The sequence below is a fragment of the Palaemon carinicauda genome, chromosome 16 (assembly GCF_036898095.1).
Source record: "Palaemon carinicauda isolate YSFRI2023 chromosome 16, ASM3689809v2, whole genome shotgun sequence".
NCBI classification, from domain to species: Eukaryota; Metazoa; Arthropoda; class Malacostraca; order Decapoda; family Palaemonidae; genus Palaemon; species Palaemon carinicauda.
Window position 1 is genome coordinate 31,851,619 of NC_090740.1, and position 14,566 is coordinate 31,866,184.

Genomic DNA, 14,566 nt, shown 5'->3' on the forward strand with positions numbered 1-14,566 from the left:
AAACACGAAACAAGGAAGCTAATATCTTCCAACTTCTGGGGTAAAGACCTCTTCCCACACGAGGTCATTAAGGAAGTAATTAAGAACGCCACCATGAAGAACATAAGTCTTCTCCAAAAATGGGGCATTCCTTCAAAGAGAAAATCTTCTGTGGTTGTGGGTCCCCAACCTAAAAAGAAGATCGAAAATGCTGGAAATATCCGGGCTGCTCAACAACATCCCACTATTCCAGTGACCACGGTGCTACAGGCAGATGGTCAAAAGTCTAAGCCTACTGACTACTTGAAGCATAAAGACGCTTCGGCTAGGAGGAACTTTCCCTCAGGATCGCAGGACCTTCGATCCTTCGGTCCAAAGCCTATTCAAGATGAGCCATTGATGGGAAACAGAAATGTCCCTACCATCATTTCCTTACCTTCTCCTACAGTTCAAAACCCTCCTGGAGAAGTATACCTGAGAGCTATAGAGCATACAAGTGGTAAGAAAACTATAGCTCATCGAGTTCCAGGGAAGGCTGTTTTGTGTTCACGAGAAGGACTCAAGATATCAATGAATCATTCTGAACTTGTCGCCACTCAACAAGTTCATAAAAAACAGCAAGTTCTGAATGTTAATCCTTCTGAACATATGGACCTTGTTCCAATTAGGGGTGTTCGTAGTCTTGTCAGACCTGAAAGGTGTCCTTCGGAACCTTCCAGTCAACCACCTCCCTTCCTCCTATCTAGAATTCATGTTACAGAGAGTAACATTCATCCTAGGAAAGATACGTGTCGGACTCACAGTCCTAAGTATCTTCAAAGGATTGACGAACTTAGTCACGTCAAAGTCAAGCCTAGAAATAGTTCAGGTATTAATATACCTGATCAAGAGGCTGGAGTGGGCAGCACCCGAAGTGTCCGGCCAATGTGCATTCAAAGAGATGACCCGGTTCCTGGGACATCACGGATGCAAGATAGGCTTCTAGAAGTCTCGACTTTCTCCAGCTCAGGGGTTTCGATGTTTAAAAAACCATCGAAGCCCTCAGTCGCATCAACTCTCCTCTCCTTTGGAAATATAAAAGGAGCTCGTGAGGTCTGTCAAGAGACTCAGGTATTCAGTCAGAATACCAAAACGCCAACAGGAAAAAGCGCTAAACTTTCCCCAGTTCGCTATAGTGACAGACCTGGTGCTAAGGGCACACCGGAAAGATGCGTTAAGAGCTTGGAGAAAACACGCATCAAACGCTTGAAGAGATAAAAAAAGACTGAGATCGTTCCCTCTTTAATCGCTTCTCTAACAGAAATTAGAGCACGAAAGTCCCAAGACTCTGCTGGTCCTTTCATGGGTGGGGAAGCCCCCTCCACACAGATCAGGGTCCCTACGACTGATCTGGGACACCGAAGCGATAATAAGACGTCACATTTGAACGTCTCATTCAGTCTTGGTGAAGTTACCCATCCCTCTCTTAAAGGGACGGCACCTACCAGCAGTTCATTTACAACTGATCCACGATGTGACGGTGGATACTCTATTTCGATACAAACCGATAGAGTTGGAATGGTCCATGGGCGCAGACATATTCCCTCCCAGATGGGAACAAGTCCCGGAACTGCAATTCGACCTCTTCATCACGAGCGTCTTCAAGAAACTACCTCACTATATAGCCCCATACGAGGATCCTCTAGTGGGGCTGATAGACTAGATGAGGCTGGTCCTAGCTCTGACCCTAGGTATATTTCCAAAGATTCAGAAATTAACTGCCTTCGTTTTATCACAGAGAACCCAAACCCTTCATTTCATGATTTTCTCGCTCTAGCGGTTAGAAAAAGGTTTGGGATCTCAAAAGGCAATATAGAATTCTTAGAAGAATACAAGGCCAAGTCAACTAGAAGACAATATGAGTCTTCCTGGAAAAAGTGGGTTGCGTTTGTCAAAGCAAAACGACCGAAAGAAATTTCAATAAACTTCTGTCTTTCCTTCTTTGTCCACCTTCTTAGCCAAGGTTTAGCGGCCAATACGATAAATACGTGCAAGTCAGCCTTGACTAGGCCTCTCCTATATGCCTTTCAAGTGGATCTGGCAAAGTGAAATCTTTAATAGGATTCCAAAGGCATGTGCTAGGCTTAAGCCCGCGGTACCACCAAAGCCCATCTCTTGGTCTTTGGAGAAGGTCTTACATTATGCCTCATCTGTGAACAATGAAGATTGTTCTCTTAAGGATCTAACCCAAAAGGTTATTTTTCTGTTCGCTATCGCCTCCGGGGCTAGAGTTAGTGAAATAGTGGCCCTATCCAGAGATGAGGGTCACATTCAGTTCACGGAAGTGGGAGAACTGAATCTATTTCCTGATCCATCCTTTCTCGCTAAAATCGAGCTACCCACTAGGAGGTGGGGTCCCTGGAGAATCTGCCCTCTGAAGGAAGATGTCTCTCTATGTCCTGTAGAGTGTCTAAAGGTCTATCTTCGTAGAACTTCAGACTTCAGGGGAGGACAGCTCTTTAAAGGAGAAACTTCTGGATCAAATTTATCCATAAAACAACTAGGGGCAAAGCTCACCTACTTTATTCGTGGAGCGGATCCAGACAGTACTCCCGCAGGTCATGATCCGAAAAAGATTGCTTCATCACTGAACTTCTTTCAGTACTGTAAATGGACTTTGAGCGCCTTCGTTCATACACTGGATGGAAATCATCCAGAGTGTTTTACAAACACTATGCAAAACAAGTGCATGAACTGAAACACTTCGTAGTGGCGGCAGGTAGTGTATTAAAACCTGCCCCCTAATTACTGTAGTAAACAGTTTTTGGTTTGGGACCTCACATGTCCTCGCACATGTAACGGATGAGAATCATCCAGAGTGTTCTACATACACTATGCTAGACAAATCCATGTTCTGAAGCAATATGTGGTGACGCCAGGTAGAATATTTAACCTGCCGTCTAATTCTACGATGAACAGCTAATTGACTGGGACTGTCAATTAAAGGGAGAAGAGGTCACCCTTCTTAGGTGTGACTTCTTTTAATTAAGTGTTACCATAATAACACTGGCTCTGTTCAAAATCCCAGGTGTGGAATTATACAGATAGCACTAGTGCCGGTATACGAAGTACACAGTGCAGATAGAAGTAACCAGTACAGGAATTATGAAGAGAATTTGTTTTATAATTTTCTTCAGTCTGAGAGTGGCACTCATCATTTCTTCCTTCAAGAAGGAAATATAGTCTCTCTACTTGTTACAGGTATAATCCCATTGTCATACTACATTCGTTTAACTGAACATCTTTTAGTCATTTATTAGTAATAAATGTCTATTAGAATGTAGTGCGTCCACCTTCGCCAGACAATTGTATGTATACATGTCAGAGTTCTTCAACTTACCAAAGTATCCCTCATATATTTGTATGCATCAAATAATAGATATAAGAGACACTGATGTTATTTTAGCAAATATACAACTATGAGACTATTTGTATATTCAGTGTGTACTTATGTTTGGTCATACTATGTATGTATGAAAACGGTGTGGGCCAAGTGTGTGTGCGTGGCCGTTGCAAAGCCACGACCACCCAAAACAATATACCCACCTACTGGCATTCTGTCGTTTCCTCCACCCTTCTTCTGATAGGAGGCTGATGGCTAACGACAGAACCCAATACTCGGACACGAGTGGGCGCCGACGACGACGACTATGTATGTTAACCTCAAGATCCCTTTTCTACTGTCTAGAATGACTCTTCCCTGTAGGAGGCAGGAAGCACTAACATTGGTTATGATTAGTGATGGTGACGAATAACGGTAACGTCCCTTGTCTCATGTGGTCCCCATGACCATAGAAAAGGTTGCTATAAGGTTAAGGCACTGATTAAAAATCCAGATACACTAATGCTCTGGTATGCTTCCATCACGACGACATGGCTTGAGCGAAGCGAAAAATCTATTTTTGGGTGAGATGGCCATGTCGTCCTGATGGACCCACCCATCTCCTCTAAAAGAAAAGATCTTCACACTATCCCTCCCGTGGTACTGTATCTGTAACACCACGCTCAATGCTACAAGGAATGTCCGCCGTCGTGGGAATGGCGCTGTTGTATTCCCAATAGTATTACGAGAGCGGGGAGAGCCTTTGGACGGCTCCCTTTTGCCACATCCTCCTCGAAGCCAAAACGCTGTTTGGGGTGCAGATTGCTATGGAGGCGTGTCAAGAATGCGTCCGCTGATATTATGCGATATCCTTTGGAGAAATTTTAAGGATATTCACGCCAGGAGTTAGAATTCTGGATACCTAAAGGTAAAATTCTCTGGGAATATCACTGTAGTACATATATCCCTTAGGAAGCTACTTTAAGGAACTTCCATCAGGACGACATGGCCATCTCACCCAAAAATAGATTTTTCGCTTCGCTCAAAATCCGTTTTATCTCTGTTATTACTGTTTATGCTTCTATGCAGAATTGTTCTGTGTAATATGTAATTGAATACAACTATGATTTCTAAATTTATTGTAATAAACAATAGAAGGAATCTTTGCGTCTCTTTCGCCTCAAACATTCTAGTTTAAGAGTAAAGTCAGAGCATCCTTGATTCTTTTAATATTTAAGAAAATATTGGGAACTAAGATTACTATTGTTCCAAGCAAACAGGTAAGAACTTATTGTACTAGACTGTTCATTTTACTGTTCAAGGTTTCCTACATGTATATAAACCTGTCTGTCTCTTTAACAACAGACCTGGGAGGTACCAGTAACCTGCACAGATCAATACCATCCAAGTACAAACTATGCTTTACGTATATGATGACACTAATATACAAACTGTTTGCTAGATTGTTTCCTTGAACTCACAATCCTCGGGTTTTTCCTTGAGTCTGCCCGGACTCTTCCCTGTAGGGGGCAGGAAGCACTGACATATTTCATGATCAGCTGATTGATGTATAACGGTAACATCAAGTGTCTCTAGGTCTAGAAGACCAAAAGTAAAAATTTATCTTGAGATAAGCGGCACTATTGAAAATCTACAGATACATTAATGCTCTGGTAAACTTCCATCACGACGACATGGCCTGAGCCCAAAAAACAGATTTTGAGCGAAACGAAAAATCTATTTTCGGGTGAGGTAGCCATGTCATCCTGATGGACCCACCCTCTTTTGACAAAAGGATAATGAATCCCTCCCTATGGTACTGTATCTGCAACACCTACAAAGCTACAAAGAATGGCTTGGTGGCGCCGCGCGGTGGCGATTTGGCGCACTATTTACAGTACGGTAGGAGCGTCGCCTCTTTAACGACTCTCCTTTATTCTTACCACTTTTCCCCTCTAAGCGAAAGCGCTATTAGGGGTGTAGATAGCTATGAGACGTGTCAAGAATACGTCCTCTGATATTACGCGATACTGTATCCCTTTTAAACTTTTAAGGGATATTCGCTCCAGGAGTTAGAATTCTGGATACCTTTGGTAAATTCTCTGGGATATATCACTGTAGTCAAATATACCTAGGAAGCTATTAATGAAGGAACTTCCATCAGGACGACATGGCTACCTCACCCAAAAATAGATTTTTCGCTTCGCTCAAAATCCGTTAATTAGTAACCAAATTGTAAGGTTAGGTAACCCCTTGATCTGGAGAGCATACATTGCATACATATTAGGAGCCAAACATTAAACATCCTACTTATATTATATATAATATAAATATTGTGCAAACCATTATTATGGTAGCTTCTATTGCAGTAGAAGTCAAGGAATAGCCAAAAAAAAAAAAAAAAAAAAAAGTAAGTCTTGGAAATTAAACTAATGAAGAACCAGGATTTCAGGCATGGAAATTAAATTACAATGTATTTTTTTTTATACAGATACACTATAACTATTATTATTAGGTTTCTTTATATTATCATAAATGCAAACAACAACCATAGTGTTTTCTCTTTAAACAAAGCATTTATTTTTTTCCCGGAATTTTACTATGAACTCATAATTTTACTTTCTTTTCAGTATTTAGTCCTCTATTGTAATGAAAATTACTGTACTACAATTTTCTTATTGCAGGAATTGATAACATAGGTGAAAGAGTTTTGGCCCTGACAATGCTCATTCTTCTTCTACCAACTCAAAACCGAGACACTCTTCATGCTGTTTTAGAGTTATGTGCTCGGATTGTATCATATGAAGAAGAAAATAAAATGACGCTGTATAATGTGGCTATGATAATGGCTCCTAATCTTTTCCTCCCAAGTAATCATCGGTCTAAGCTTCAACTTAGATCAGAGGATAAGGAACAACAATTGAATCATGAGGTAATAATGATCTACCTATAAATAAGTTAATAATTAAAGGTTCATTTACATTTTGTTTTAGTATAATGGTTAAATTTCTAAAAATTAAGTTTTTCTGTTTCAATGTAAAATTATATTCAATCCTAATTCTATTTTCCCATAAGAGTTAGCCATTACAATTAACTTTTTTTTTTTTTTTAATTGAGGATAATGACAAAAATCCAGATTTTATTTTTATGACCTTAGGAAAAACATCTTCAAAGTTCTTTTGTTCAACACAGAAAATCTATAAATAGTCAATTTGGTTCTTATGGATATACATATTTATATAATCCTTTACTGTATAAACTCTGTACAAAAGTAACTCATTCTACCCAGTAAAACTATCAAAATTATTTTGAATAACTCACGTTGGGAATATATATTTTTAATGTTATAATGAATCTGCCTTACTCTAGATGACATATGCTAACGTCACAACCAAGCTGACGCAAGCAATGATCAAATATCGTGATGTACTTTGGACTGTTCCCCATCGCTTAATATCTCAGATCCGTCGTCTTTATCAAGCTGAAGCTCTGAAACATCAAAATTACACACCTGTAAGTGATAATATTGTTCTTAGAATAATGTAAACTTAACCTTTTTTTTGTGCTAAAAGTTGTCTCCAATATTTATTTGATCTGTCTACCAGGAAATTAACCTTTTATCAAGATGCTAGAATGTTGTAAAGGTCTTAAAAATTACACTTCATATAATATAGAGCATTAGTTTCTGCATCATGAAAAAGTACAAAATTACTAAAAATATATATTTTACCTTAGATATTGACAATATTTTTTTATTCTGCAGATGAGACGACTGTTAACACGTAAGAGTAAAGAAACCATACAACGGCCAATTGAAAATGAGGTAGATTACCAAGATGGTGTTTTAAGAGTGTCTGCACCACAGTTTAACAAAATCCAATGCCCCGTTAAATTGGATCCTCTCATGACTGCGAGGGATCTTCTTACAAGGTAACAAATCTATAACTCAATCTTAACAAGTTTTAATTACTGAAAAATTAATTTTCTGATTTGACAACCAAAAATTTATTTCTCTTAAATTATATCCTACTAACAAAACAGTGTCATTATTTTAAAAGATTAACTGCACAAAATACTGGTACACTATTTCTGCTTTTATTAACTGAAATGTAACAAAATCAACCAATTTAATGCCATGAATTGGTGTTGCACTAGTAGTAAATATAGGCTAAAATTATGGCACAATGCATTCAGTAAAAGGCCAGAATTAGTTTACACAGTCTACGATATTACAATAATTGAAAAATTGATTCGATGGAAGTTGGTCAAGAAACCAGGGGTAGAAGAGGATTTTCGAGTGTCATCGAAGTGTTTTTGTATATTAAATCTAACTCTTTTTATGGGTTAAACAATGGTAATATTTTTTTCAAAGAAGCTATAAATTACTTAAAAACATTTTAACATTCTATTTGAAGTGCTAAACTACCTTTAAAAAAGCAGATATTCTGTTGAAACTTTTGAAAAATTATTTTTTCTAAGCTTCCAAATGCAGCAAAAATATTTCTCTTTATTTGTTAATTGTTGAAATGTTTTCATGTTGAAAGTATTCAAAATTCAGCTTTCATTCTTCAGATTCATAGAAGAATTGACTCTTCTGCCTGAAAATCCGCGAAGAGTTGAAGGCCGGAGAGAACAACAGTACAAAAGAGGAACAGTTGGAAGTAACAGTAATCCTCCTAGTTCTTCTCAAATGGCCACAATGCCTCAATATTTAGCTTGCCTTTTGAGTGGGTCTCTGAAAAATGTATTAAAACAACATGCACTTCATGAAAGAGGAGGAAATATTGGTAAGTAATTTAATGCATATTGTTCATTAGATAATGATTAACAATGTCCTTTACGTTTCTGTAAATATTGTTCCACTTTTGCTCCCTCAGCAGAATGAAAATATTTAAAAACTTTGATGGTAAGAAATTGTCTAAAAGTTCTATTCCAGCTATGACCAGATTGTGAAATGATCTTCCTAATTAGGCAGGTGAAGGGGTGGAACTTCGAAGTTCAAGCTTGCAGCCAATGGTTTTATGTTGAAAAGACTGACATACGTCTCTCGTAATAATTTATATGACAGATCAATTTTAACATTATTACTGATCTTGAGATTTTATATTAATTATTCATTACTTCTCATGTAGTTTATTTATTTTCTTTCCTCACTAGGCTATTTTTCCCTGTTGGAGCCTTTGGGCTTATATCATCCTGCTTTTTCAACTAGGATTATAGCTTAGCGATAATACCCAGCGATTCTCATATCAACTTTGTGTAAGTTTTATAATAGAGCATATCAAGATTTCAAATCTTTTGATGCTAATTATCACTGCAGTAGATGAAAGTTCTTGCACTAATTTTTGTAAGAAATTAAGGAACAATATTGAAATGTTCACCATACCTTGGGGTTTACACAAGAACAAACAAAATTTTACTTGCTTATAAAGCTTGGTAACTTCTAATATTAGTATTCTGCTGGTACCCCATAATATTGGACTGTTTTTTATGGATGTTTTTACTATAAGGTTGAATTCCTTCTCTTATTTATCTTGTAGATTTGTCACTTTCCTTGCGTGGATGTCAACAGGTTTCTGGAACACATATTTCGGACAAGGTTACTCAAGTGGCATTTCCTTTTTCCTAAACATGGTAATTGTGATTGCTATTAGAGCTCTTATTTTTTTTTTTTCTGTTTACTGTATTTTTCAGAAAAACAGCATCCACATTTTTCCAAGTGGTACCACACTGTCTAATACCAAAAGTTTTCATTGATAAACTGTGTAATAGTTCTCCTTTTGAGTATTATTGATGCTGATGCTCATAAGTTTGTAAGAGTGTGTAATACTCTGAATATCAAGAAATTTTGTCTTGAAGATTTTCATTGTTGTATGTGTAAGAAGGCAGTATACTCTATTTGTATCCAGTCTAGTTCAAGCACTTATTGTGATGAATGATGAAAGGGTAATTTCACATACCCCATTCTCCCTTCATAATGGTATGCCATCATATTTTTAATTATTGTCCTTTCTGTATGGAGGAAGTTAGGAAATATTTTATGATTCACGCTGCTCCAATATGCGTATTCTTAAAGGTTTTAGCCTTCAACTTGATCTTACATTCAGCATTTTCAATTTAATCTTGACAGTTTCTCTGCATCCTTGGATAATTTTAAGAATTGGCATTTTTTCTCTTGCACTTGCAACTTTTATTGTACACTATACATTATATACTTACAATTTTAGATCACAATCATTACTCCCATTATACTGTATTCTTTGATTCATAATGCATTTTAAATTATTATGATTTTCTTCTGTTATTAATTTTTTTTTTTCAATTTTCTCTCTTGAGCATTCCTTCACATAGATACTCTGTTGGATTGGTAATAAAATACCTTTCTTCTCCAGGTACCACATCAGTTTTGCACTGACCATCTTTTCCATGATCTTATATAAACAAGATGTCAATGCAATTGGCCGATAGCATGCTGCTAAAAACTTAAAACTTAAAAATCCAAATGCTAAAATAATGGGTATTTTCTCAACACTTGGATAACTATGGTCATGCCATATTCTGTTAATAATGCTTAAAATAAATAACTTCGTATTAATAGGTACATGTTTAATCATTGCATATGGAAATACATAGGATCCAGGGCTGTATCATTGCAAGTATAGTAGCAAGTGCAGAATTAAATTACCTTTCAGTATAAGGAGTATTGTAAGATTCTTCCCCTTCTGTTGTAAAATCTAGCATTTTCTGTTCTTCAATGCTTCTATACCAGGAGCTACTTCTCACTTTCATGAAGCATTGGAGAAATGATCAGTCAATGCATTGCTAACCTTACTTGCTCCAGTCACATACTGACTATTCACCTTCAACACTGGTGGTGAGTTGGGGATAAATTTGCCTGCTATCTTTTTTATTTTCCCCCATACAGAAGATGGGGGTGATCTACTGTTGACTAAGGAAACAAAAGATATCCAAGACTGGCGTCTAGCTTCTTTCATAGCATGACAGAACTGTGCCTTACATTTTTTTTTATATCAAATTCTCCTCAAGTCAAAAGATTTTCTTGTGTCTGTGTGCAAGGCAGTTAGTTCTGAAGACCACCAGGGAACTAGTCGGCATTTGAATAACCCTGTGGTTTTGGGAATCGAATTGATGGATTTTCTTCAATTTTGCTTAGCTCTTGAAATTTATCCCAGTCTGCCTTGTCAAGGTTCCATCATGGTGATCTCTGTAAAGGTAGATTATTATCAGTGTTTAAAATGATTGGTGCATGATCACTATTATGCCAATCATCAAATGTTCTCCAATCAAAATCGAGAAGGCAGTTAGAGCTTGCAATTGATAGGCCAATGGAAAGTGTGTGGGCTCTCCTGTATAAGGGAATCCTACATCTTCAATCTCCACAACTGATGATAGAATATTACCCCTTGCATTTGCTAAAACAATGCCCCATGAAGGATGTCTACCATTCAAATCTCCTAGTTGAGGGAGTTGTTGAATCACCTCTACTAAATCATCATACAAAATTATATCATTTGGAGGTAAGTAAAGAGATCAAATTGTGTATTTTCTCCCTATATCTATTTATACAGCCACTGCATGCAGAGGAGTACGAATAGACAAAGATATTTGGGGAAAATCCGCCAAGGCTACCTGCTTGTTGATCATATGATGTCCTACAGCTAACATACTCTTGAGGACAAGGAGTATTAGCATCAAGCTTGCTCTCCTGTAGACATATAATTAAAGGGGAGTGCTCATGAATGAAGAGTTCAAGTTCTTCATATTTGGCCCTTAGACCATGACAATTCCACTGTAAAATGGAAGAAAATTCTATGGTTTATTTTTGGAAGACATCTCAGATAAGGTTTTCTCTTTGGCAGTTTTTTATTTTACATTATTTCCAGTAGGCTTCCTTAGAGAAGGTCTTTATGAATTTGTTGTTGATCTGAAATATAAACAGACAATACATCATATCTATTTGATGTCATAACTTTGGTGTTTTTATTGAAAGGGGGTGAGAGAGATTGAGGTCTCTCTCTTTTCCGATTAAGGCTAGGGTCACTTCCAAACAAAAATATTGATAAAAAATACTCGACTTAGTAACTACTGTAGATATTTTCAGAGTACTATATATGCATGAAAACTCAATATGTATATTCTTTATCCGTCCAGTACATGTGAATTGCGGTCTTAATTTTTTTCTTATTTAAGACTCCCCGGTTTTGCATGTTAATAATACTCAAATACAGTATCATGTAAACAACGTACAATTTAATTTTCCCTAAAATCTCAAACAGGTCAAGATATAAATTAAATGATAGATGAATAGCTGTGACGTCACACTGAATTATGTGTTATTCGTTTTTTTTTTACTAAATTCCCTCTAACCTAGCCATGGTTACACCCCCGTCCCTTTAAAGCTTTGTGACCAACAAAAATGGCTGAAGAACGTTCAAATAAACTTTGTGCTGTATGCTTGGGTAGTTAACAAAAATGCCTAAAGAATGTTCAAATAAACTTTGTGCTGTATGCTTGGATAGTTAACAAAATTGGCTGCAGAATGTTCAAATAAATGGATTTTGAGCGAAGGGAAAAATCTATTTTTGGGTGAGATAGCCATGTCGTCCTTATAGAAGGTTCCTATAAGTAGCTTCCTACGGTATACAGTAGGGTCCTGAATTATGCGAGAATTTGGTCGATGAATGACCTCGTATAAATGGAAAATCGCAGATTTCGAAACACACAACTAACAGAAATAATTACATTTGGCCATGGCAACCGGCAACTTGCTTATTCAAACATGTTTACTACCCTTTTCCATTACTTTCTTTGTACTGTACTGTATTTCTTTATAATATCAAATTGTTCTTGTAAATAAATCAAACATTTAATATACTTTAAAGTTCTAATAGCTTGAAAAATGGTTAAAATTACAACCAGGATGGGTGTAAACACTGTATATTTCCCGTTATAACACGACCCAAAATACAGACAAATTTTAATGTTTGTCATATCTATTGTTTAAGACAACTGGTGAATAGCAAAATCATCACTCTATAGACTAGCTTTTGTTGTATGATTGAAAATCCAAAATTATCTAAATAAGGCGATTTTATATCATGCGTTTCCTAAACACGCCAAAAAGCACAATAGAAAACGACAACCAATGTTTTGTTTACGTTTATCTCTGATCATAACGAAGAAACAGACGCATTTACACATCTGTGTATAGGTTAGTTTTTGCATCCACAGTAATCTTACCAATATTGATTATATGTTGATTTTGCTATTACCAGTGCTCTACTTAATTTTTTTTCTAAGAACTTCCAAATAAATTAAGTGAATGCCATTTATATGTTTTTCTTTATGACGCCGCCTGAAACGGAAACCTTCCATTTGTTTACGCTCCATCTTCGATGATCATAAACAAACGAACGCATTAAACACACATGATCAAAGTGATAACTAATGATATTACAAACATTTAGTAAACATTGTTATTACAAATATTTTACTTACCGTATCCATATAAATTCCTAAATTTGTAGCAAAGCTGGAAACCTTTTTTTTCCTTATGCGTTTAATCCACAATAGCAAACTGCCGCTAAAGACAGAATGATAATTTACGATAATTCTAAACTTACGAAAGATAAATTGTCCTTTCCATATCCAAAATACTTTTCCTAACTTCAGTTAGGAAAACCATATGCAAAAATGGTAAAAGAAGGAAGTACTAGGCCTATTTTTAAAGTCATCGAACAATTAGGTTACCGCTATTACGTTCGATGTGACAGAGAGAGAGAGAGAGAGAGAGAGAGAGAGAGAGAGAGAGAGAGAGAGAGAGATGGTTTTAAATGTACTAAACAATAAATATAGTTTATAACACATTGGTCCTTATGTAATATTAACTGTATTGATGGTTTTAATAAATTAAGAAATGGTGTAAACAATTCTTTGTTAACGTATTCATATGCGCATATTCGTGAGAGCGGAAGCTAGACATCAGCTGATCTAATCACAGCCAAAAGTAAAACAAAAAGAAGTCAGCAATATTCGATTTTTAAAACACATCCGAAATCTAAAAACCCAAGTACATGTTTTATTATAGCGCAATTGACTATTTAAAGAGTAAAAATTTTCTGGAATAGAATGGTTGTTCCTAAAAAATAGTGGTTTGCTGACGAAATCGGATACCGTATTTTAAGCTATGATTGAAATGGATGTATACACGGTATAATTTTTTTGTTTTGTATTTAATTGACACTTTAAGAAAACCGATTTTGGTTTCTTCATCTATTTGTAAGTATTGTATAACACGAGAGAGAGAGAGAGAGAGAGAGAGAGAGAGAGAGAGAGAGAGAGAGAGAGAATCAGCTGTTGTAATTGAGTGCCGTGTTTTTGTTTCGTGTACCTCCTGAAGCGAGAAATTGATCGCCACAACCAACAATTGTCATGTTAATTTCATTCTTAAACTCAAGTTGCCATATGTTAACTAGGGTTTTATTTCTTACGGAGAGAGAGAGAGAGAGAGAGAGAGAGAGAGAGAGAGAGAGAGAGAGAGAGAGAGAGAGAGAGGATTTCTGCCATCAAATTTTTCTCTCTCTCTCTCTCTCTCTCTCTCTCTCTCTCTGAGAGAGAGAGAGAGATTTTTATTTTACCGTCTACTCTACAAAACTAATCTTTGCAAATCAAATGTGTACTGTTTAAAATATGACAAAATATTGCCGACTCGTTACCGTAGTTTAGGCTATTCACTGCCGATAAATGAACCCAGTCTACTTGTGAAAACCTTGAACGCCCGGGGGGAAAAATAAGGCTTTTATATATACTGTACTAAACAAAAATAATGCTTTAATATACCATCATTAACACTACCATTACAATTATCGTAAGGTTGGAGAAAGATAATGATTGCCGAGAACGTAACCACAATTCTGTTTACATTTTGTCAGCTGGACTCGCACAGTTAACAGTTGATTTCATTGTTGATGTGGAATTTTATCCTTAAATAGGCTATTCATTATGAAATTATGTTAATAAGATGTAATGTTAATATTGTTTTGTAAAATTTATTATAAATCACCGTATTTAGGGCTACCAATATGCTTAGAAAGACAATAGATTTGATACATTTTATAGTGCTTGACTCGCAGACTTTGAACAGTTTCGCAGATACAGAAAATTTATTTTTGAAAAATAGAGGTCGCATAAAAGGGGAATCGTATA

General features: G+C 36.4%; 1 protein-coding gene and 1 long non-coding RNA gene across 7 annotated transcripts in view; one reads left to right on the top strand and one right to left on the bottom strand.

Moving 5' to 3' along the window:
* Nucleotides 1-14,566, top strand: part of LOC137655717 (rho GTPase-activating protein 18-like) — a 451,738-nt gene that overhangs the window by 416,327 nt on the left and 20,845 nt on the right. For 4 of the 6 annotated variants that reach the window (XM_068389727.1, XM_068389729.1, XM_068389726.1 and 1 more), the window contains 4 exons: nucleotides 6,025-6,272; nucleotides 6,710-6,853; nucleotides 7,104-7,270; nucleotides 7,913-8,127. In XM_068389727.1, coding sequence (XP_068245828.1) covers nucleotides 6,025-6,272; nucleotides 6,710-6,853; nucleotides 7,104-7,270; nucleotides 7,913-8,127 — 774 coding nt within the window. Of the gene's footprint in view, nucleotides 1-6,024; nucleotides 6,273-6,709; nucleotides 6,854-7,103; nucleotides 7,271-7,912; nucleotides 8,128-8,880; nucleotides 8,975-9,732; nucleotides 9,934-14,566 lie in introns of those variants that run through there. The other 2 variants (XM_068389730.1, XM_068389732.1) reach the window with 2 other exon arrangements.
* The window catches only part of LOC137655718 (uncharacterized), a 29,907-nt gene continuing 21,814 nt past the window's right edge, over nucleotides 6,474-14,566 (bottom strand). Inside the window, exon 3 of the long non-coding RNA XR_011046856.1 lies at nucleotides 6,474-6,829. This is a non-coding gene — a long non-coding RNA (uncharacterized lncRNA). The remainder of the gene's footprint in view (nucleotides 6,830-14,566) is intronic.